Here is a 25,792-nt window from a genome sequence, read left to right as displayed (position 1 = left end):
TCTTTATTACGTTTGTGAACTTTAAGGTCCCGCTCTAATATTTTCATTGAACTGCAGGTCATGTAATGTGTTATTAAAAATAGCCTACACCACAGACAGTGGAATCAACATGGGAAAATCTGACATTCTTCATCATATTTAGAAGAATGGCATCTACGCTAATTTTAGTGTCTTTGTTTATCCCGAGGTTTTCCCGCAGCCTGCCGGATCCAGGCCGTTTCCAGATCTGACGAAGGACTTTCGCCTGGACCTGATGACAATGCAGTGCTGAAGTGCCAACTAGCCTCTCCCTATGGAGGATCCCTATACCACTCTACAGATAAACCGTTGTGGAATTTTTCGGTTCGCGTACCTACCCAAAGAGATAAGATAAAATAAAATTCTGCATCAAAATTTATAGACAAGACAAGTAGTTTGTTTAGGCATGGTTTGTAAGGAATTACAAACCTGCGCACATATATTCAAACGCACATAACTATAGAATCAATTCTTAATGCGCATGTGAACGCCGTCAGCGTCTATCGTTTAAAGTCTGTTTAGAGAGAACGTTCAACGAGAGCGAGAACGAGAGTTTGTTCAAAACTAACTTTAGCTGGAAAAAACATTTTTCAAGAGCCACTATAAAACCAAACCAATCTCTGTTACCTTAAACAAAATCTACAATCTACATTGTTAAAAGCGCTATATAAATGAGGATGACTTGACGACTTGATACAGAGTTGTGAAAAATACAGTTGCCAGATGAGAAGTTTATCTATGTATGATCTTTTTACTCTTTTAATTCATTTTATAACTGTAATTTTCCTTCCTTTAATTTTGTGATTATTTTAATTCCTTTCTGTAAAGCACTTTGAATTGCCATAGTGTATGAAATGTTCTATATAAATAAACTTGCCTTGCCTATTTACAAAAAACATTTTGGGATCATGCACTCTTTCATGGGCCATCAATGTTTTATCAAAAAATCATCCTGTGTCTCAAAAAATCATCCTGTGTCTTAATTAGAAATGATAAATACACATGGTTTATTAACACATCTAACAAAAATGTTCAACAACATTCATCAACAACATCGTTAAGAAATCCGATGAAATAAATATTGATGAAAATTAACTCAACTGAGAACGGTGAGTGATTGGTTGTATGATTTCTTGGTGTCATGTTTTGATGTTATTTTTTGTTTCTATGTATTTTAGAGTTATTTACTATTTATGGATAACACTTTGGTCCATTCTAATGGTTTTGAAAGTGCTTTATAAATAAATGTGGAGTTGAACCAATAGGCTAACAAAAAACGATAGGAGGAACGTTTCAAATGTAACAATACTGTAAAACTTTTTTTCTTTCTGTTATCTCTAAACACTTTAAATGAACTTTAACTGTGTCCATATTTTAAAGCTTTGATGCCAATGTCAGGCCATTAATAAATTATTTTGATACCTTTTTTGTCACGTCACGACTTCATCGTGTTTTGTATGGGCGCCATCATGTGGTCTTATTGGTGAACTGCAGCTGCGTTTTTTTCGTCTTAAAACATGACAAAACCCTTCCTACTTCAGCAATAGTAAATTGGTTATATTATTCGTTTAAAAAAAATCTCATTACAGATTCTCACTACAAACCACACCAACGCCGTCAGATCTCCTTATCCCCAATTTAGGACGCGTGAACCTTTCCCTTTTAAATAACGCGACGCTTCCTCAATGTCAGTGGCGCTGTTAAAAGTTCAGCATTTTAGCACATTTTACTGTACCATTATTTATTTATTTAGTCCGTTAAAGTTTTAGTTAGCTGTAAGACAGTTTGTGGGCGGTGTAACGGGCGTGACTAACCTCTCTCTCACTCCGTTAGCTTGTTGTTACCCTAGTAACGTTAACTAATCAACACTACAGCGTTATACAGATGCACAGCAAACAAACCAGACAACGCGCTTAAATCTTACTTTTCTACAAACCGTTAGCTAATAATTTTGTCAGATGGCTACAGTAGTGGCACAGTCTCATTATATATTCGGATTGCGGACAGGAGTGAGGAATAATTTGTTGTATTTTGATGAGCAAACCATCATATTTCCGTGCGGAAACAACTGTGTGCGCTATAACATCAACCAAAAATGCCAGAAGTTTATTCCAGGTACTTTATTATAGTAAACATTATTCTTTACATACTTCATACGTGTTTTAATAGGCTATATCTTATATGTAATATAGTATAGGCATATGAATTGTAGCCTATATTTTAAGGCTATAGGCTCATAACGTTATATCATATGATAAAACCATTTGTGTTTAACTGTCATGAAAATAATAACTATACCAAGACAAACAAACAAACAAACAAACAAATAAGCTTAAAGGGATATTTTTTCAAAATTAAAACTGGTTGTTCCCTCAAGTAGTTCCGTATGAATTTCTTTCTTCTGTTGAACATAAAATAAGATATTTTGACGAATACTACGTTATACCAAACAGTTGATGGGCCCCATTGACTTCCATAGTATGGAGAGAAAAAAAATACTATAGAATACCATCAACTGTTTGGTTTCCGGCTTTCTTCAAAACATCTTCTTTTGTGTTCAGGAGAAGAAAGAAATTCATACAGGTTCGGAACAACTTGAGGCTGACTAAACGATGACAGAATTTTCATTTCTGGGTGAACTATCGCTTTAATGCCTCTAAAATCGTATGCAAAATATATTTATATATTTTGTTTCTTTATTTTGATTGGATGATTAAATTTGACCTGGACATGTCTTTAACTGTAATCTTTAACTGTATGTTGGTGACCAACATCTGTTTCCTGTGTTCTACTGTCTTGTCTGTGTCGGCACAGGTACCGAGAGAAGTCAGGGCATGAAGGCTTTGGCCATCTGCACCAACAGGCGTTATCTGGCTGTGTCTGAATGTGGAGAGAAGGCCACCATCACTGTGTTTGATCTACAGCACGAGCAGAACAGGAAGAGGAAGGTGTTGACTGGAGGAGAGATCCCAGTGGAGGAGTTTGTCTGCATGGCCTTTTCTCCGGACTCCAAGTATCTGATCGGTCAGGCAGGAGGGCCAGACTGGACTCTGTTCCTCTGGATGTGGGAAAAGAAGAAGCTGATGGCCACTGTGAAGACCAGCACCAGTGGCCCCATACACCAGGTAAACACGATTGACTTCAAACGATCATATTTCACTCCGAAATCAAAGACATTATATTTTCCATAAAGAAGATGAAGTCTATTTTTAGGACCATTAATGTTTTTGGCCCTGTGGCATTATTTTAATGGTTGAACATAACCCTAAGCAACCAAAATTCTCATTACCGTAATGCTGGGCATTTTACTTCAAAGGGTGTTTGCTTGTGTAATTAATTTTGTCATTTGTAATAAAAATATATATTTTGTATTTAATATAATTAAAATATAGTTTTATTAATACTATAACTACTAAACTATTTTTTAAAAATCACCATAAATTAAAGGTCGTAGAATAGTTACCATTACTTATCATTGCTATTTAAAGTATTTCATATTTTGAATTACATGAGAATTATGGTTAATTTTCATGAAAATAATGTCACAATAAAAAGAGTTAATATGGTCCTTAAAATATTGGTCATGTTCTTTAAGCAAAATAGGATTTCTTATTTCTTTAGATTTTTGGGGAGAAATATATGACCCACATGTGTTCTTGATGGGTTAGACATTTGTCATCAAGATATTATTAATTATATTAAAATTAATTATGATTTCTAAATCTTATCACATGAATCAGGGATATGGCATTAACTAAAAATATTAAAACCCTTTTTTTGAACCTGAAATAATATAGATATTATAAATCATAAAAATATTAGATGAAAAAGTGTAACTAAACGAAATTAAGAATGCTAAATTGAAGCACTAAAATGACTAATGGGAAATAAATAAACCCTAAAATTTAACTTAAATTGAAATGAGAATTTTGTTTTTAAACCTAAATATTATTTTTTTAAGCACGTAACTATCACAGGGTTAGTTATATTAACACACAAAGAAGAAGATTAATGCAATAAGGTAATATTTAATAAATCCAATCGGTATTTTGAACAGGAATAGAACAACATACAACACTTTCACATTAGACGACACCAACTCACCAACTTACTAAAATATCCACCGTGACAATTGCTATATATGAATTGTATAAAGAGTAATGCTTACTATACTGTAATAAAATATTGGTCTGGAGTCCCTGGAATAAACTTCTGGCATTTCCACATGAAATATGATGGTTCATGCATCAAAAAATAACAAATTATTATAATGTTTAAGCACATACATCCTATTTTTCATATCCTCATTACCGTAATGCAGAATTATTTAATTAAGTAAACTGTTATTTTGATGACAGGTCAGAATTACTGCAATGATCAAGCTTTCCTCACACAATCAATCCATTCCCGTTCACAGGTCAGCTTCAACCCTCAGGACAACACACAGATCTGTGTGAGCGGCAACGGGGTGTTCAAGATGTTCCGCTATGCTGGAGAAACCCTGAAACAGTCCAGCACATTTAAAACAGACGCCCACAACTTCCTGTGCCACACCTGGATATCCACAGAGAAGGTGGTGGCCGGAACAGAGACAGGTCAGCTGATGATGTTTGAATCAAGTCGCCTACGTTGGGAGATAAATGTGGCGTCTGTGCAGAAGGTGAAGAGGTGAGTGGATGAGCTGTGAGGTCATGTGCCAATGACATCAGCAGTGTCACGTACTAGGCACTAGGGCACTTCTCTTCTCTTAAAACACTCACAGAAATCCTGTCATTTATCGGGTGATTTTTAACCTGAAACATTACATTAAAATAAAATACATATCATAAAAAATACACATCGTTTTAATTTATTTTTTTAGATCTTTTAAAACTGTTTTTACCATTTAAAAATAAAAAGTTTGAAAAAGGAAAAATTCACATTTCACTCTGTTTCTGTTTATCGACGAACAATTGCAGCATGAAAAATGTATCATTTATTTATCAAAAAAGTAAAAGTTTATGCAAATAAAATGAATATATTTTGTTAGAAAACATTTCAGAGTAATAAGACTAGAGGTAATTCTCATATTAAAAGTCCTTTTTAATTCAATAAAAATATTTTTTAAATTAATTTTTACAATTTCTCATAATTATTGATGCAATGTTTTTTCTTGTGCAAAACAGGTTTTACTATAGAGAAAGTATAATTTGAAGCTTTTTTTATAATTTATTGTTTGATGGTTAATAACATGGTTGACAGTGAAAATTACGGTTATGAAAATAGTGTTTTTAAAATTCCTTTAACAAAATGACTTCTTTGTCTTGCTAAGGATAATTTCATAGCTAGAATTTTATGTATCAATACATTTAATTAAATATTTTTACACTTTTTGCATCTCTTGACAAATGTACACCTCGGTAAGAAAAAACATTTTGTTCAGTGGTATTTTTCTTTATTTTCTTCACACATAGTATACACACAAGTATTTCATCTTAAGCTTTTTATTGAAAATATTATGGGAAAAGTTGTAGTGGAAATGACCCACATGAAAGGATTTTTTAAAACATTTATATACAGTAAATCATTTCAAAACAGTAAATGTACACACTGTTATTGTTTTTATTGTGCTTAAACATGCTATAAATCATATTTTTATGAAATATAAAAATATTATTTTAAGATTGAAAGCAATAAAATCTATACATAAAAGGCATTAGGAACATGTGAAATACGTTTCCAAGACATTTTTAATGTGACGTTCAAATTTCCAAATAAAGCAGTCAAAATCTGTCATATAAAAAGTGTCACAAAATGTCACAAAAGTTGAAAAACAAGAGTACATCAATTTATTGAGTATTAAGATGTCATGTGACAGTCTTATACAAGTTTAGAGGAACAAAGCCCCGATTGTTTTGATTATTATCAGTGTTTTAACTTTCTGGTACATTTAATTATGATCTATAACCACCAGGTCTCCTCATGACATTGTTTTAGCAAAACAATGGCTATAGTAGGCCTATAATAACATACATTATGCTATGAATGGGGATCACTTTTTGTATGTTGTCCATTCTTGACTTTATCTTGCAGTCAGTCAGAAAAGCAGGACTCGAATGAGCCCTCCTCCACCCAGCCGCGGGTGACAGCCATTGTAGGTTATTCTAGTGGATTCGTTTGCTCCGCTGGTCCAGGAACGGTGTGTTTGTTTGAGAAAACCGAGGAGGACCAGTACAAGAAGACCAAAGACATAAAGGTGCCTTGACATTTTCCCATTCAAATGATCAGGATAGTGTTTCGGGTTGGTTGATCCTGAAACCGTTTTGTCGTCTTGTCATCTCAGATTCCTCCAGGGTTGTTCAGTAATGATCCCAGTTCTGCAGAGCATCAGGAAATCAGCACTCTGTGCATCAGTCCATCAGAAGAGACCCTGACCGCCAGTACAGACCGCGGCCAGCTCTACAGCATCCAGCTCTCCGTAGTTGAGTTAGAAAAGGTGCCGTTTGTTTGTCTCAGTGTTATTTTAATGTTATCAGGGCATGAATTTCGGTGTAGGATTGCAGGTATTGCGCATAATCAGTTAAATTTTACTATTTATGTTATTCCAATTTTAGTTTAGTTAGGCTTTAAATTAAACTTATCTTTAATAATAAATAAATCATTTAATATTTATATTTTGGTATATTTTTTGGTATATCATTTCAGGTACATTTTAATGAACAAACTTGTTTTTAATAGTTTTAGTTCACAATTTTTACCCTGGTCTGCCTTGCCGATCTTCACTGTAGTTTTGTGTTCAACAAACACTTCTAAAATGAGCAAACAATCAGTTTCTGCTCTTTTTATAACTGTGAGAGCTATTGTGAGAAGCAAGACCAAAATCTCACATCATCCCGTAATAGCAGCCGATCTAAGTGATGATCTACACATGTATTTATCCATTATGCCAGTCATGACTAATTCAGCTCTTTTTCCAATTGTTTTATCAGGGTGATCGTGCTCATTTTGAGTACCTGTCTCAATCGTTCCATTCCAGCATTGTCACCGGTTTGTCCACCTGCATCCGCAAACCTCTCATTGCCACCTGTTCCCTGGACCGCTCAGTGCGCATCTGGAACTTTGAGACCAAGTATGTTTAGCTTTGTTAAAGAGACAAGGTGTTGTGTCCTTCTGCTTTATTATCTCTCACAGTGAGCTTTAAAGCATTGTTTGTCTCATAGTTTTGTTTAAAGAGACATTGTTTTCATTTTGGCTCTTAAAGCTCTTGTAAGAGTCTGTATAAGCAATATTTACAAATGATCATATTTTTATCATATTAAAATATGATGATTGATAATGGCCACTTTGCAAAAATATCCACATCTATAAATGTATAAATTGTGTCTTGGTAAATCTTACCACAAATTTCAATAAACATTGCTGACCAAATCTTTTCATCATGCAATTTTAGGGGGTTTTCACACTTTTGGACCCCCAAATAAGATGCACCCTTACTAAAATATTACTAAAATATTTTTTTTTTAAAACAGCTGTATATTTCTGTAAATTCTATAAAGACTCAATTATACTGTGTGAGAACAGATATAATAAAGATACTGGATAATAAAGTCAACATTATTTATAAATTAATTAATTAGCTTTTATATTGTCTCAATTCTAAAAGAAATCGTTTGAATATTAGATTTGTAAAAACAGATCAGTTTTTATTTCTTACTGTTAAAAACAAGGGCTATGAATAAAATAAATAGATTAACACGACTACAACATTTAGGGTGAGTAAGATTTCTTTCTTTCTTTAAAGGAAATTCTTCACTCAGCAAGGATATATCTAATTGATCAAAAGTGGCTGTAAAGATTTTTACATTGTTACATAAATTTTTTTATATCAAATAAATGCTGTTTTTTTTAAACTTTCTTTTATCAAAGAACATTAAATCAGCACTGATTTATGAAGGATCATGTGACACTGAAGACTGGAGTAATGGCTTCCCATCAGATAAATGACATTTTTAAATACATTAAAATTGAAAACAGACATTTTAAATTCTAATAATATTTTTACAACTTTGCTGTTTTTTGATCAAATAAATGAGGCCTTGAGTGCATAATAATTATCTTCTTTCAAAAACATTAAAGTCTTACCGACCTCTTACTGAAATACTTTTGAATGTTAGTGTATTTAATATTATTTCACTTATTATACTTATATTAAAATTTCTATTTATTTATTTAACATATTTAATTAATATTTTAATTTGACTTTGACATCCTTAAAAAGTACATTAAAAAAGCTATTAAATTCCATGCTCTAAGCTGTCAGGTCTTTATTAGCAGGGATACTGTTGGATATATCCAATAGAGTTAGTGTTTGTTGTCCAGTGATTTAGAGATGTATAAGGAGTTCCAGGAGGAATCCTACAGCGTAGCTCTTCATCCCACTGGACTCTACATCCTGGTGGGATTCTCAGACAAACTCCGTTTCATGACTCTGCTCATCGATGACATCAGGACTTTGAAGGAGTTCACTGTACGCAGTTGCCGTGAGGTGCGTCTCTGCATATCCGTTCAAATTTGCGATTAGCTCTTCATTCGTGTATAGAAAGTAAGCATTGTTCTCATTTTTCTCAGAGTAATATATATTAGTTCTCCAATGGCATTTGTTCCCAGTGTGTGTTCAGCAATGGGGGCCACTTGTTCGCTGCTGTCAATGGAAATGTGATCAACATCTACTCCACTACCACGTTTGAGGATGTCCTGAATCTGAAGGGACACAATGAAAAAGTATGTTTTCTGAAAGAAATAGTTCACCTAGATTTGAAAATCTATCCCTGGGAAATCACCCTGGTGGAAAAAAACTATACCATAATGTATTTAAAATACATTGATTTCATACTAAGTAGACTATAAATCCATTAACATATTTACTGACATATCGCTTGAAACTAACTTTTATAAATATTATAATGAAACTTTATTTGGAGTACTTCTTTATTGCACAATGCACATTTCTAATATCAGCATTAGTAAGGATGGTATGTATCCAATAGTTCCACTTTAGCACAATCAAATAAACTTAAGTAATACCACAGCACTATTTCTGGTTAACTAAAGGATAACATCCGATTAAAATTAGTTCCCTTTCGTTGTCACTCCGAGTTACGTCGGATGACGACGAATGGGGTTTCGCTTAGAAAGCCTATCAACTTCGAGTATTACAAAACGAGCCAATGGCAAAGAAATGCCATGGGTCTGCGGAATTTGCATGACGTAACTCCGCCCCACCTCGTGGGTATAAAAGGAGGACGCCAGCAACAGGCAGATATGTTTTCGCTTCGGAGCCAAGTGTAATTCTTCACTCCTTAAGCTATCTCTGATTGTCAGCTTCTTACGAGACGAGCAACTCTCCAGTGTTGGTGTGACGGCGATCTCCCGGCGAGTGCACACTTCCTGCTTATCTGAGCGTGGTTTGCCAGCGAGTGTGTTCTCCGCGGGCGCTTCAGCACTGAGTTTCTCTCACAAAAAGAGCTTGCACGCGGCACGTCTTTTTAAAGATGCCTCGCCCATGCACTTCTGGTTGCGGTCGACTGGTGTCTGACTCTGATGGGCACGAGCGCTGCTTGGTGTGTTTGGGCTTTGATCACGCTAAAGCAGCGCTCGTGGATGACTCATGTTCTTTCTGTGGGAACATGACCATCGCAACACTTAGATCGAGACTCAAGGATCTCGCAAGAGTGAGAGTCCCCTCATCCACACCCCCATCTAGCGCCTCCTCGAGAGGCTCTACTTCGGCTGGTGGCCAGGGTGATCTGAGGGTGACTGTGTGGAACAAAGCGCCGACTATGTGTCCGTGCCCCGCAGCACCTTCTCCAGTGTTGCAACCCGCGAGCGTTCAGGGGATCATCGCGGGACCGTCCTTTGAGGTCCCGCGGGTGTCCTTTGGCGCTCCAGAGGAAGATGCGATGTCGATCGCAGCATCACTAGGCGGGTCTGATTCGTCTGGAAGTGACGACTCGGCACAGCTGCCACCCTCGGGTGTGAATACGGCTGTGGCTCAGTCTGATCCAGAGATGACGGCCATGCTTTCCCGGGCGGCCGCGAGCATTGGTTTGGAGTGGAACCCTCCACCCTGTCCTGAGCGCTCGCGGCTGGACGATTGGTTTTTGGGTGCAGCTGCGGCTTCCCGTCCTCAGCCTGCCCCAATACCTTTCTTCCCGGACGTGCATGATGAAATCTCGAAGTCCTGGAAGACTCCCATGTCTTCCCGCGACCGCTCGTTGATTTCATCCGCCTTTCCTCCCCTCGATGGGGCAGCTGCCCGTGGGTACACTGGGCTCCCCCCGGTTGAGCGCTCTGTTGCGATGCAGTTGTGTCCTCAGAGTGCCTCTTCTCGCGGCGAGCCTAAGCACCCATCCAAGGCCTGTAGGTTCTCGTCTACCCTAGTGGCGAAGTCCTACAGAGCGGCGGGACAGGCGGCTGCCTCTTTGCATGCCATGGCCACTCTGCAGGTCTATCAGGCGCAGATGCTAAGGGACATGCACGAGGGTAGGACGGACCCAGGGCTCTTCGATGAGCTGCGCGCCGCCACCGACCTCGCCCTCCGGGCGACGAAGGTGACCGCACGCTCCCTGGGTCTGGTGATGTCCACAGCTGTGGTCCAGGAGAGACACTTGTGGCTGAACCTGGCTGACATGCGGGACGCTGAGCGCTCTCGCCTGCTCGACTCCCCCATGTCCCAGGCCGGCCTATTCGGCGGTGCGGTGGAGGATTTCGCCCAACAGTTCTCCACCGCCCAGAAACAGACTGAGGCCATTAGGCACATTCTGCCCCGACGGCCCGCTGCTGCCTCCACCCAGCCGACCGGGCAGATCCCTCAGTCTGTTCGCCGCCGAGGGCGCCCTCCTGCGGCTCCCGCCCCTCCCGCCCGGCCCAAGCAGCAGCATCCACCCAGGCCCGGTCGCGGAGGAAGCCGTAAGAAGGCGCCCCAGCCCTCTCCAGCCCCGCCCCCCGCTAAACGCCGGGCCAAGCGGCGCTCCTGAGACGGGCTGCTCAGGGATGCTGAAAATTACTTCTCAGGAGATGGTAGCAGGACCACTCCTTCCCCCGGTGGAGGGCCGGGGGAGAATCTTTTGTTCTCCACTCCCCGCTGCTCACCCACGGGTTGGCAGGACCCTAATGTGGTTAAAGAAAGAAGTAACATTCCCATCCCTGAGCACACAGAGTTCTCGGACGACACGGTGCGCCGCCTCCGAGCCGTGCACCCCTCGTCCCCCTCTGTCCCAGAGCCGGCTGGCAGTGCGCGCCGTCCCCGGACCGTGCCGCTCCCTTCCGCCTCTGTCGCCAGCCCCCTGGCAGAGCAGACCCCCGTGGAACGTTCTTCCTTCCCTGGTCTCCTCTGTCAGGGCGCGGTTAATGACTGTGCCCCCACACCGGGCCGCTATGCCGTCCACGTCCGGGCCTGTCATTCCGCCCTGCTGCACCATCGGTGGGAAGTCTGTGGTCCGTATGACCCCGCTGGTACAGTTTTTGGGAGCCTGGCTAGAGCTCCCCCTCCTGTCCCGCTGGGTCGCACGGACGATCAGGCTCGGCTACGCGATTCAGTTCGCGCGGTCTCCTCCCCGCTTCAGGGGAGTCCGCTCCACTTTGGTCGGTGGCAACGCCCCTATCATGAGAGCAGAGATCGCCACCCTGCTGGTGAAGGGTGCGATCGAGACCGTCCCTCCGGCCGAGATGAGGACCGGCTTCTACAGCCCGTACTTCATTGTCCCCAAGAAAACCGGTGGGTTACGACCAATCCTGGACCTGCGTGTGCTGAACCGTTCCCTTCACAGGCTGCCGTTCAAGATGCTCACTGCCAAACACATTCTCGGATGTGTGCGGCCCCAGGATTGGTTTGCAGCAATCGACCTGAAGGACGCCTACTTTCATGTCTCCATTCTCCCTCGACACAGACCGTTCCTTCGGTTTGCCTTCGAGGGGCAGGCATACCACTACGCGGTTCTCCCTTTCGGGCTAGCCCTGTCTCCTCGCGTCTTCACGAAGGTCGTCGAGGCAGCCCTTGTTCCCCTTCGGGAACACGGGGTTCGTATCCTGAACTACATCGACGACTGGCTGATCCTAGCTCACTCTCGAGACCAGGTATGCGAACACAGGGACCTAGTGCTCCGGCACCTAGCTCGTCTGGGCCTTCGGGTCAACTGGGAAAAGAGCAAACTTTGCCCCGTGCAGAGGATCTCTTTTCTCGGTATGGACATCGACTCGGTCGCCATGTCCGCGCAGCTTACGAGCGAGCGCGCGCAGTCACTGCTGACTTGCCTGAGACAGTTCAAGGGCAAGAGTGCGGTTCCACTGAAACTCTTTCAGAGGCTCCTGGGGCATATGGCATCTGCAGCCGTGGCAACACCGCTCGGATTGCTTCATATGAGACAGCTTCAGCTTTGGCTTCGCGACCGAATCCCGAGGTGGGCATGGCAACACGGCACCTTCCGAGTAACTGTTACTCCGTCCTGCCGTCAGACCTTCACCCCGTGGTCGGACCTCAGTTTTCTACGGGCCGGAGTGCCCCTGGAACGAGCTTCGCGGCATGTTGTTGTAACGACAGATGCCTCCTCCACGGGCTGGGGTGCCATGTGCAATGGACGTGCTGCCGCGGGCTCCTGGACAGGACCCCGCCGCCTCTGGCACATCAATTGCCTCGAGTTGCTGGCCGTACGTCTTGCTCTGCGCCGCTTCCGGGCCGTGCTCAAGAACCAACACGTACTAGTCCGTTCAGACAATACCGCCACTGTAGCGTACATCAACCATCAAGGTGGTCTACGCTCCCGCCGTATGTCGCAACTCGCCCGCCACCTCCTCATATGGAGTCAGAAGCATCTGAGGTCGCTTCATGCCATTTACATCCCCGGAGCCCTGAACTGTGCAGCCGACGAGCTCTCACGGCTTCAGCCCCTCCCGGGAGATTGGCGACTCCATCCCCAGTCGGTGCAGCTGATTTGGGACCAGTTCGGGGACGCACAGATAGATCTGTTTGCCTCTCACGACTCGACCCATTGCGCCCTGTACTATTCCCTGACCGAGGGCACGCTCGGCACGGATGCACTGGCGCACAGCTGGCCGCGGGGCCGCAAATATGCGTTTCCCCCAGTGAGCCTTCTTGCGCAGACCCTGCGCAAGGTCAGGGAGGACGAGGAGCAGGTCATTCTGGTCGCGCCATACTGGCCCGCCCGGACCTGGTTCTCCGAACTAGTACTCCTCGCGACAGCACCTCCCTGGCCGATTCCCCTGAGGAAGGACCTCCTTTCTCAGGGACGGGGCACCCTATGGCACCCTCGTCCCGATCTTTGGAACCTCCACGTGTGGCTCCTGGACGGGACGAAGCAGGTTTGAGTACCCTTCCACCTACGGTGGCGGCTACCATCACTTCCGCTAGAGCGTCGTCCACGAGACACGTCTACGCGTTGAAGTGGAACCTCTTCGTCAACTGGTGCTCTTCTCTTCAAGAAGACCCCCGGAGATGTTCGATTAGTGTCGTGCTTTCCTTCCTTCAAGATAGGCTGGAGCGAAGGCTGTCTCCCTCCACCCTGAAAGTCTATGTTGCCGCTATTGCCGCACACCATGACCCAGTCGAAGGTAAGTCTGTTGGAAGGCACGACCTGATCATCAGGTTCCTGAGAGGAGCGAGGAGACTGAATCCTCCTCGTCCTCCTCTCGTTCCCTCTTGGGACCTCTCAGTGGTTCTAACTGCCCTGCGGAGTGCTCCCTTTGAGCCTTTGCAATCAGTGGAGCTTAAGTTCCTGTCTATGAAGACAGCGCTCCTGGTTGCATTGGCCTCCATCAAGAGGGTGGGGGACTTGCATGCATTCTCCGTTGACGAAGCGTGCCTGGAATTTGGGCCGGCTTACTCTCACGTGATCCTGAGACCCCGGCCTGGATATGTGCCCAAGGTTCCTACCACTCCCTTCCGGGACCAGGTGGTGAACCTGCAAGCGCTGCCCCCGGAGGAGGCAGACCCAGCCTTGGCACTGCTCTGTCCAGTACGCGCCCTCCGCGCCTATGTAGACAGGACGCAGTGTTTCAGGACCTCAGACCAGCTCTTTGTCTGTTATGGTGGGAAGCTGAAGGGAAAGGCTCTCTCCAAGCAAAGGTTGTCTCACTGGATAGTGGACGCCATTGCCTTGGCATACCAGCAGCAAGGTCGACCGTGCCCCCTTGGTGTGACCGCCCACTCCACCCGGAGTGTGGCATCCTCTTGGGCTCTAGCGCATGGCGCCTCGCTAACAGACATCTGCAGAGCTGCAGGCTGGGCGACACCTAACACATTCGCCAGATTCTACAATATCTGAGTGGAGCCAGTGTCCTCTCATGTACTCGCTTCAACCAGCTAGTACTGGACCCGCTCAGGTGTCTTCGCTTGCTCGCCATTCCACTCCACGGACTGGACACGTGCGATATTCTCCTCAGGTGAGCTTCCCCGAAAAGCCCTGAGTTCCTCCAGCACTCCTGACGTTGGCGCCAGTGTCTATTGCCTGTGCGTCGGCTAGGTGCCTCCCGTGTGCATGGTCCCTCCTCTGAGCGACCCCCACATGTGTATTTCCACTGTAAGCCTCTCTGAGCGTGTGTCTTTCCCTTGGCAAGCCACCTTGCCACCCCTGGGGTTGAAATATTCCACCTGCGGCTGGACACCCCAGTGTTCTCCATATGTCTCCTTCGGGTCATATGTGTATTCTCTAAGTCCCCCCCCTCTTTGTTGGCAGTAATTGCATATTTCCCCTAAACTTTGGGATATGCTCCCCAGTGTACCTTGGTATTCCTGTGCTAAATAGGAGTCCTTCGTCCGTGCCAGTCTCACGACAGGGATCTCAGATTTACGCAGGGCATGCGTAACCCATGGCATTTCTTTGCCATTGGCTCGTTTTGTAATACTCGAAGTTGATAGGCTTTCTAAGCGAAACCCCATTCGTCGTCATCCGACGTAACGTCTCCGTTCCCTACTCAGGGAACGAGAGTTACATACGTAACCGAGACGTTTTTAGCAGACTTTAAGTATATCCGTTTAGTATACTAAAAAAGTACTACTGCAGGGTATTTATATTAAGTAATATGTAATTGTATTTGTAGTATACTTAGCATAAAATAAATGTTTTTCATAAATACATTTTGGTATATTTATTTTTTACTAGGGCAGTTACTATTCCTCATGTTGTTCCAATCATATGTGTATTTCTTTCTTATGTGGAATATGATATTTTGAAGGAGGAAATCCACAGATATAGTGTTGCCTTATTAAAACGTGGCTCTTTAAACAGTGTTACAGTCCATATTATTGTGCCTTAGGTGCGGGCCATAGCGTTCAGTGCAGATGACAGTCGTCTTGTGTCGTGTGGCATGGACGGGGCGGTGTACGAGTGGAATACTTTCAGCGGTACCCGAGAGTCCGACAGCGTGCTCAAGACCTGCAGCTACACAGGGGTTACCATATCCCCTGATGCAAAGACATTCTTTGCTGTCGGGACAGACTGCACTTTAAAGGAAATCCAAGACTGTCAGGTGGGCACATGAATGCAGTCTCAAAAGTCTCATTTGACATCTCAAAACAACTTTTTTTTACTGTATTACAGGACTTGATTCAGTATAATGTAGTCCTTTAAATCCAGGGTTTTTTTTCAACCGGTTTTGAGTATATATTGGAATTTATTTATTATGTGAAGTGAACGAGATATGAATTGTCTGAGGGAAGATGTGCAGGCATGCTTGATGCATGGCATCTTGTTCCCTTCTCAGGGAACCGGGGTTACATATGTAACCCTAAGATGTTCACTTTCGAGGGAACTCATGCTGCATCAGTTGTTGATCACCAAGCACAATCTTGTCAGGCCCAGCACTGAAGAACTTAATTGGCCTTGACCAAGAGTTAAACATAAGCATTAGTACCCAATAGGACGCATTCCTGTGACTCTCTAGTCTTGCTACCAAGAAATCTCAGTGTTATAGGCACTAGGAAAAAGCTTCCATGCACAACTGTTTCTGAAATGAGAATTTTTGCATTAGACCAGTCCGAGGCGTCCTTAAAAAGGCGGCGCTCAAGTTAAAAGAAGTCCAACTTTTAAAAAACGCATTTCTAGACCTTGCACTTTTTTCCGTTCAACTGACCTGCGTGTTTTTGCTGTTGATTCTGTGTGAACCAGCCCTAACCCTGCTTAACCCTATTCTGATAAATGGGGAAGGGTGAGAGATGAGAGACTGGGCGTTTCTTGCAACTAAACCACTTTGACTTTCATTTGCCCAGCTCACATTGCAGAAGAGTATACCATATTCGAACCTTCAGAGGGGAGCATATAGTTATGCTTTAAGGCATAGTCATAGTGGACATAGATAGGACATAGTCCAAGGTTGAAGGTAGATATAAGATAGATAGGTATTGACCTATCTGCTAGTCCTACTGCAGTTTAATCCACACCAGCTTTTATCTATCAAGCTCTACACTCATGGACATTTTGACAAATTAGCATGACCCTGCTTTAATCCCCAATAGGATAAATTGGGGATTGGGACAGATGAGAAAGTGGCCCACTTCTTTTGACTTTGACCACCTGAGTTCTCATCTGCCAAGCTCTACAATGAAATTGAGTACACTGCGACCAACCCTTGAGAGGGGAGCATGTAAACCTGCTTAAAGCCTTAATCTGGAAATTTGAGGAGGCTAACAGGGGAGTGAGTAGGCCACTTTTTGCAACTTAAATATGTCAGTTCCACATGTCTAGCTCTGTACTTATTGAGATATCTGCCAGGGAACATATCCCTGCTTTAACCATCAATCGACGAATTGGGGAGTGTGACAGATTCTTAAGTGTCAGCTGTCAAGCTCAACACCAATACAAATATTTACAAAGGAGCATAGCCCTGTTTTTAGTTCCAATTGCCCAATTAATTTGGGAGGACGGACCAATTGCTTTACAATAGCTTTATGTGAGGAAAAAGCTCAAATTAACCAGAAATTGCATATTTAAAGGTGCACTATGCATGATTTTCAGTTACTGTTTATAAACTCAACATTCAAATTTGGCCCCTCCTCACAGACGGTAGTAAACCATAAGTAATGATTGAGAGGCATTATTTTTCTATACCTCATTATTTTTGAAAATCCTGCATAGTGCCCCTTTAAATATAGCACCTCACAGCGCATTGCACCAGGTTTGACATCAGTCGAGTGAAATGGTTGTCGCATTTCTTGTGAACAATTGTGCCGCAGAATCTTTTGGATTAAACGAAAACCATCAATGATCCCTCAAAATAAAACTGTGTGTTAATGTTTTTGCTGCAGATCCTTAAGGAAGTACCTTCAGGCGATGTGGTTTGCACCACTGTTGCTATGTCTCGTTCAGGACGAGCGCTCTTCATTGGAACCTCCACTGGGACGGTGAGGGCCATCAAATACCCTCTACCCATCCAGAATGCCTGGCTAGAGTACCAAGCCCATGCTGGACCTGTCACTAAGGTTTGCACTGCTAAAATTCATTGGAATTAAGTTTCCTTTGAGCTCCTAGTCAGAAGTCAAGGATGTTTTTCATTAATGCTTTTATCTTTTGTCCGTAGATGATTATCACTTTTGATGACCAGTTCCTTCTAACAGTCTCAGAAGACGGTTGTCTTTTCATTTGGAAAATCATTGATAAAGAGGGACAAGGGCTGAAAAGAGAGAAGGAATTAATATACGCAGAAGAGATCCTCGTCACCAAATCAGACCTTGAAGAAAAGGTAACCTGAGGAAATATTTTCCCTTGTGTTGATCATTTCATTTTTATGTTGGCCATTATTTTCCCTTGTGCTGGTCGTTTGTATTTTTTGCAAAAAATCTGTAATACTTTTTTGATGTAAAATAGCATTGATTATGCTTAAATGAAAAAAAAAATACATTAAGCTCAGGTTTTTAGGTCTTCAAATCAGTAAATGTGTTCTTGAACCATCTCAATGCTGCATAAAACAGGGCATTTAAGAGAAAGTTTAGGAAATATTTTGAAATGTCATTGATATGGTGAAGCTAAATGGCAAAATGAACATGTTGGACCATCTTGCAGAATAAATTGATTTTGGATCTGAACACAACAGTGGATGAGCTCCAGGAGGATATCAAGCATCAGCTCAGCCTCAAGGAAATGACCTACAGGGAGACGATCAATGAACTCACTGAAAAATGTCTCCAACAGATCAGTTTACTAAATGCTGAGAAAGAGGTCAGTTTCAAGAGACCCAAAATTATATTTCTATTTCATAACACAAATGGCTTATCAAAGGAATAGTTCATCTAAAAATTTTGTCTCACCTTCATGTTTTTCCAAACCTGAATTAGTTTCTTTCCTCTGTTGAACACAAACGAAAGTTATTTTAAAGAATGTTGGTAACCCAAAAAATACAATGGATGCCGTCAAATGTCCGGTTACCAACATTCTTTCAAATATCTTCTTTTGTGTTCATTAGAACAAAACAACATGAGGGTGAGTAAATGATGACAAGGGTGAACTTTCCTTTTAAACTCTTAAACTTATAAAGTTACTTTTCTATTACAGGTCCTGAAGACAGAAAAAGAGAAACAGCAAGCAGCCCATGTTAAAGCTCTGTCAGCAATCTTAGAGAAACATGATAAAGAGCTGCTGGACATGGGTAAACAAAACGTGTTTCATTAATTTTTACAATCTTAATGATAAACGTTTACACTACCAGATACAGCAGTGGATCTCAACATTGTTCAAGACGTATTCGAAGGTCCCCCATGTAGGTTCAGACAGCGTGAGAATAGTGAATTGAGATCTCTTTCACGTCTTCTTGCGTTTGAACAGACATGTTCAAACTAAATTGTTCAAATTTCAAGTATCCTTGTAAACATAGTCAGTTATGCCTTAAATGAATGAAAACAGTTGAGGAATAAAATGAATGTGTAACAGTATATCAGATTCATGCATTCGCTCTTAAAGTGAAAGCAACCTAATATTCCTGCTGCTGTCTGTGTTTTTAATGTAAATCAATGTAAAAAATATGTATGCACAAATAGCAATATTCTGCTATTCATACAGTCAATAGGTTTCCCAAAACCATGGCAACAAAGTAAAATAAGAAGTATGTCTTCATTTTTTTGTTGTTTTAGCTTTGCTGCCTTCACGTGATAGCGGAATTATTGTAAATATGAGTTAAAAATTAACTCCTTGTTAAAAAATTGACATGAATGCCCTCTCAAGTCTTATTTACCACTGGGAAACTCAGGAAAATTTTGTTACTCAAGTTTCCGAGATGGACAGGCCATAAACATGGCGGAGAGGAGAATGATTTGCTGCCCTCACTGATATTCTTTATTCGTTTTTTATACATTTTTGTATACATTTTAAGAGTGGTTTGTCTTATTTTAAATCATTTGAAGGCATCTTGAGGCTGATATAAGATACTTTCCCTTTGTTAAATGTTTTTTTCCATTTGTATTTTTTTCATAGTTTTAATGACTTGACACACTGTTCTTCTAAAATTGAAAAATAGTAATAATAAAGAATCCAAGAGCTTTACGAACTGATAGTGAATGAATAATCAAGGCATATTCTTTGTTCTTCCTTGCAGGACATGTTTTCTTAAGAGTATATATTTTCTGACTTTAAATGAATTAGGCTTCTACTCTTCTATTCATTGTTTGGTTTATTAATAATTTCTAGTCTTTTTTTGTTAGTATTTATGTTGGTATGTGTAGGTCTAAAACTTTTTGGAAGATTCCTATGTATAATGTTTTATCGACAAGCTCATGACAACTTAAACAAGACTGAATTAAAATAATGATGCTATTATTGTGCTTGTAATGTAAACCAGTTTACTATCTTCAGAAGCAGCCAGTTCCCCTCTCAGAGTTATCCAGGCTAACTGAAGCTGCTTTTCACAGAGTCAACCAATAACCAGAAGCTCATGCTGGAATATGAGAAATACCAGGAGCTACAACTGAAGCTTCATAACGTTCAGCAGGAATGTGAACAGCAGCTGCACAGCATGGAGGAGAGCAAGACCCGAGCCCTGGAGGAGATGATGCAGTCTTATGAGGCCACCCTGGAGGAGAAGATGATGCTGTTGAAACAGGTAAAGGCAACTACCAACACTTAAGCCACATTCTCTGCTGAAAAACCCAGCATGAATTCCATGTTGGTCCAGGCTGGTTTATGCTGGTTACAGCTATTATAGTGCTGGTGGACCAACATACTCATTCTGTTCTCAAGCTAAACTGTTTCCCATGCTGGTGACCAGCAAACCATGTGAAGCACAAAAGGAGATACAGTAATGGCCAAAAGTGATGTCCGGCCTAGGAAAAATGACATATTCACCCTTCATTCAAATATTATCAAAAATGTGTCGTTTTATTTATGATAACGCAATGAAACATGCCAAATTGTGTGGACATAATTTTTGGCCAGGCTGTTGATTATGTTGTAGTCAATGTATGCTTTGTCCTGTGAGCTTTTTGTTTTTCTATGCATTTTTTTGTTTGCATAGTAAAATAAAACCTGTTGCTGACTAAATAACTTAGTCAGATAAATATCTTACCCAATTTTAGTGTTTTGTTCTTCACTGATATTTAAAATATTAGAAAATATATATAAAATATTCCCCCATATTTTGATGGTTTAATCAAACTTGTTGGGTAATATAAAAAAAAGTCCCCTCTGGACATCACTTTTGACCACTACTGTATGTTTAATAATTTAATTATTCAGTCTTTGGCTGTCAACCTCCAAAAAAACACACCATATGATCCATATTAATGTGATTGTCGTTATATAAGTCTTATGAAGTTCTACGGTTGTGTGAGGAGCATATTGAAATTTGCTAACCTTGCCCTTTTCTTTCCACCTTGAAGTTGCAGGATGAATCCCAGAAGCAGGTTCGGGAATTCAAGGAATACATAAAGCAAGAGGAGGTGGACACAGATATCGAAATCCATGATATTCGCATGAAATACGAGCAAGCTCTTGGGGAAGAAAAAAAGGCCAACACTATGCTCAAAGTGGAATTAGATACCACAACAAAGTCGGTGAGTGACTATAATTCGGTTTTGAGTTCAATCCTGCAAAGTACAGTGTATATAAGATGACATACTGTATATGCAGTGAGCTGAATCTTATGTAGGTTGGGTTGTGTTGTATAGTTTCATGGCCTGCAGATGGAAATTGATAACAGGAACTTGGAGATCGAGAAGCTGAAGCAGGAAGTGCAGAAGCTACAGTCGGTGATCAAATCACTGGAGAAAGACATCACTGGGCTGAAGGCCGAAATTCGTAATAAAGATGGAATTATGCAGGACAAGGTGAGCACACATGAACCCTGTGCATAATGACATGAGGAAAAGCAAGTCAAGTCAGTTTTATTTACATAATGCTCTTTTCATATTGTAATAAGCAATTTGTCTTTCTATGCTGACGTTGATCATTCTGATTGACAGGACACAATCACAAATCATGCGTCTACAATCAGTCTCTCCTCGTCCATATTTGATGATTAATATTCAAGAGGAGCAGCACTTTGTTCCACCGCTATCAGACGCAATCCTGTAGAAATCATGTGACTAACGGTCGAGTTTGATTAGAACTAAAATTCACATTAACTCTCTTGTCACTTTTTATCCCTGTTCCGTAAACAACATTTGCCTTTCTAAGCAGTTGAAGACTGATTACAAATTGCTAATTTCGCACCTTCCAAAGTCATAGAAACCACTCCAAAAAATGGATCTATCATCTTTATTATTAATACAGACATTAATTTGTATAGCACTTTCATACATGGAATGCAGCTCAAAGTGCTACACAAGCATAAAAATTGGCCATATAATTTCACCTCAATATCAATATAAATGAATATAGATAAAACTTTTTTCTTTTAAACTACAAGTGAATCAGAAGGTAAAATATTGCTATACTGATAAGCAACTTGATATTTCTTAACCCGTCTTTTAAAAATATCAATGCTAGTATTCACTTCATTTGGTAGGCAATTCCGCATTTTTGGAGCACAGTGGCTAAAAGAAGTACCACCAGATTGTTTATGATTAGTGCGTTTATGAAACTACGAATTGGAACGTGTCTCGACAGACAGTCTGAAATGTATAAAGATGCCAGAAATGCAGTGTTTTATAACCAATAAAAATAACCTTAAAGTCATTCCTTTGATGAACTGGTTACTAATGCATTTCCATTAAAACCGATGTAATATGCTCTCTCCGTTTTAAGTTCAGTAGTACTCTGGTTGCTGCATTTTGTATCAATTGTAACTTTGCTATAGAACCAAGCCAGTGTACATAGCATTACAATAATCAAGATAAGAGAAGATAAAAGGATGAATGAGTGAAAGATGTTCATTTGAAGTAAACTTGGTTGATAAATAAATGGATTATGGATTAAGAAAATCAATCACAGAGCCTCTATTAGGTTAATTAATATTGACAAAAACGGATTTAGTATTGTATTCATGCCATCTGACTCCAAGGGACTGTACATGAAAGGAATATCTGCTTTATCTCAACAGGAAAAGAGCATATATGATCTGAATGAGAAGAATAGCACATTTAACAAAGCACTCGAAGTGATGAAGCACAGGGCTGAATTTAAGGAGGAGGAGAGTGAATCCAAAGAGAATCAAATTGAAGAGCTGAAGGAGCAGATACAAGAGGTGTTTTACATGTCTCATCCCTTCATTCAACCGGTCATGTTTTATTCAGCTCTTTCTGCCTGAGCCATACACAACTATAAGTGACTTTGCAACTACATGTCAACTAACTCTCATTAATTTGCAACTGCATGTCAACTAACTATCACTAGACTGTTAGGGTTTGGGTTAGTAGAAAAAGTTGACGTGTACTTGCAAACTTACTTATAGTTAGTAGTATGTCCAAAGAGGACTATCAAAATAAAGTGGTATCAAGAATACATTGTCAGATGTAAATAAAAACAATCATTTTATAGAAACCAGGTTATTGTTATGGACACCGTGTGATAAAAGATGTTTGTGTGTGTGTTCCAGATGGAGGGAGAGTTGAAGGTGTTCCATAAGACGAACACAGAACTGGAACTGAAAATTGATGAACTGAACTTAAAATTGAAAACCAAAGACAAAGAAATACACAAAGAAATTAAGAAGGTTAGTACTTTGTTTGTACTGTGAACTAACTGTTCCTTAAATTTAGAACCCACTGTCTATATTTAATATTTCCTTTAATATATATGAATATATATAATATATATATAATAAAAGTCATAAATTATAAAAGAATTATAAAATAAGTATTTTTACAGACTTATTAATACATTAGGTATGCAATCATTTATTAAGAACATTATCAATTATGTAAAACACTTGGGTATTTTACTTGATTACTATACTTAAGTATTATTTTGGAGGTTTGTACTTTATTCCAGTGCAATTTAATCTGAATGCGTTGCTTAATTAAATTTGCAAAGAAAAAATTAAACCTACTCCTTAGTTTTATTTTGACTTGAAAGCACTCATATATTTTTGCAATGGTATTTTGAGATTTGACTCTTTTTTGAATAACATCAAAATTGATTGGTCAGTTGTAACTGCCTACTACATTGTGAATGACAATTAAATCAGTGTTTTTAACTAACTATTAACTTTTGCCTCAACAAATTCCTTATTACTGCTTATTAATAGTTAGTAAGGTAGTTGTTAAGGTTAGGTATTGGGTATTATCCATACTTTTAGATACATTTTTATGTACTCTTTAGTTTTACACCCCTGCCTGAAATTATTCTCATGCTATTGCCAATAACCAATAAATGGCTGTTTTCTGTCTTCTCCAGGTGCAGGACTTTGGAGTTCTGGTACAGAGATTTAAAGCTGACCTTCACACATGTGTGGAATGCATTCAGGACCCAAAAAGACTGAAGGACAACATTCGAGAGCTCTATAAATGTTACGTTAAGCCTTCAGATGTGGTAAGCTCAAGACATTGGGGTTATTATTCATATTTCGGTCTGTCTTGACCTCCAATGAAGCGAGCTAGTGTGGTGTTTGTCTGTAGGTGGAGAAAGTGGCAGTGCACACAGATATGCAGAGGGAAAACAGCAGACAGAGGGAGCACTATGAGAAGATTATCACTACTATGAAGAAACAGATTAGCAGAGATGCAAACGTCTTCCAGGCCAACAATACGAAGCTCATGAAGGTGAGAGGAACAAAAAATGACAGAGTGCAAATAGTCTGGAAATGAGCATCTTTAGCCTAAATCGGACATGTGCATGTAGAAATCAAGCGTAGCGTTAGTTCTGGCAGGTTACGTCAGTAATGCTGATCCACATCTACCTATAGAAATACAATCCCAGACAGCAACATAGTGTTGGCCCAGTTCCGGCCCACATCTGGTACATGTGATGGATTCCTTGTGTACCAGATGTGGGCCGGATTTTCCTTAAGTCACTGTTTCTGTTTGTGTGAAAGTTCTCACATCTGCCATTTTTGTCCAGGACAACGTAGTTCTAATGAAAGAGATCAATGATCTGCGTCAGGAACTGCGCACAGTCCGAACGCAGCTGCACAACTTCAACAAGAACATCAAGGGCTCTGCTAACACAAGAGGTGACCCATGTTGACTTGAAATGGATGGTTTTAGTGTGTGTTTTTTATTTTTTATTTTTTTACATATTTACAAATGTTAACCTTTCAGGATTGAAACAAAATGCCACTGGATAATAATGGACCATCTCAGATGTTCATGTTGGAGGTGCTCAGCTGCCTTTTTTCTGTCATGCTTCAGGTGCAGCTTCAGAAGGGAGGGCTGGCTTGATGACGGAGCAAAGTTTTGAAGAAACAGAGAAGATCATCCAGTTTCAGCGACTGGAGATCCATAGACTCAAGCAGGAGATTCTCGGCCAGACACCCACATCCAGAACAAAATTACCGCCGCTTGCCAACTGAATGTGCTTCTTGTTCTCCATGCCTGAATATAGTGAATCAATGTCATATGGGTGTTAATTTATGAAACGACGGAGAACACAAGAAAAAACAGATTTAAATAAACAGATATGTTCAACTTCGGGTTTGTTAATTGTAGGCTACTCTATGAATTCCGTGTATAAGCTGTATGAATGAGGTTTATGAGAATAATTTGAACAAATACACAGAACGCAGAGCAATTTCTAAATGATCATCCATCAATAGAATAGCTTCTCGTGTAATTTAAAAATGCATATTAGAAACTCATTTATTATTAATTAAAATGTTTTGGACTTTAAAGGTCTTTTATTTTTCAGTGATGCTCTGCTGGCCTCTTGTGTTTCCAAACATTCAGCCTGAATATTTTTATATGGTAAGCTTTAAAAGTAATAAACTGACGTGGAAAATGACAGAAATTCGTCGATTCTGTTTTATCTGGCGCTTTGTGAAGCAAGGATATCTTTATGGTCGAAGCACTGTTGAAGTCTTTAGATCTTGTGTACGAGACGAACAAGATATGTCTTCCCATGAAGCTAATCACTATAACAGATATCACTAACTTATGGTTAATATCACAAAAGCATGTTTCTGAAACATCTCTAATAATGATTTTCTCTGTTCCTTGCTGTGCGTGTACGTTAACGTTACTGTCTGAGTCACCGCAGTGGAAAATATCACTGAACAGCGATGAATGAACACGGTAAATTTAGTTACACTTTAGTTATTTCTTATTTCTATGCATATGACTCTCTCCATTTACATGCCTTTTTGAGTCGCCATCTTTTTTGGTCGCCACAATGAATCTTGACAACATTAACATGGTAATTTCAAC

At 40.6% G+C, this 25,792-nt stretch overlaps 1 protein-coding gene across 1 annotated transcript; it reads left to right on the top strand.

The window, feature by feature from the left end:
- The first annotated feature begins 1,846 nt into the window (after nt 1-1,846).
- Nucleotides 1,847-25,376, top strand: cfap57 (cilia and flagella associated protein 57). Its single transcript, XM_077208345.1, has 22 exons — nt 1,847-2,133; nt 2,833-3,143; nt 4,436-4,686; nt 6,091-6,253; nt 6,341-6,493; nt 6,987-7,126; nt 8,377-8,542; nt 8,665-8,778; nt 15,328-15,540; nt 17,315-17,488; nt 17,587-17,748; nt 18,069-18,224; nt 18,558-18,651; nt 19,907-20,097; nt 20,873-21,046; nt 21,161-21,319; nt 22,534-22,677; nt 23,029-23,145; nt 23,829-23,963; nt 24,050-24,193; nt 24,492-24,603; nt 24,782-25,376. Exons 1-22 carry the CDS (start codon nt 1,977-1,979, stop codon nt 24,940-24,942), a joined length of 3,591 nt encoding a protein of 1,196 aa, XP_077064460.1. The 5' UTR covers nt 1,847-1,976; the 3' UTR covers nt 24,943-25,376.
- The last annotated feature ends 416 nt before the right edge of the window (nt 25,377-25,792 follow it).

Source organism: Siphateles boraxobius, unplaced genomic scaffold (assembly GCF_051911475.1).
Source record: "Siphateles boraxobius isolate OS27281-9 unplaced genomic scaffold, OSU_SipBor_1 1, whole genome shotgun sequence".
In the NCBI taxonomy this organism is placed as follows: domain Eukaryota; kingdom Metazoa; phylum Chordata; class Actinopteri; order Cypriniformes; family Leuciscidae; genus Siphateles; species Siphateles boraxobius.
The sequence above is the reverse complement of the archived record's forward strand: the minus strand, read 5'-3'. Positions and strand labels throughout refer to the sequence as shown.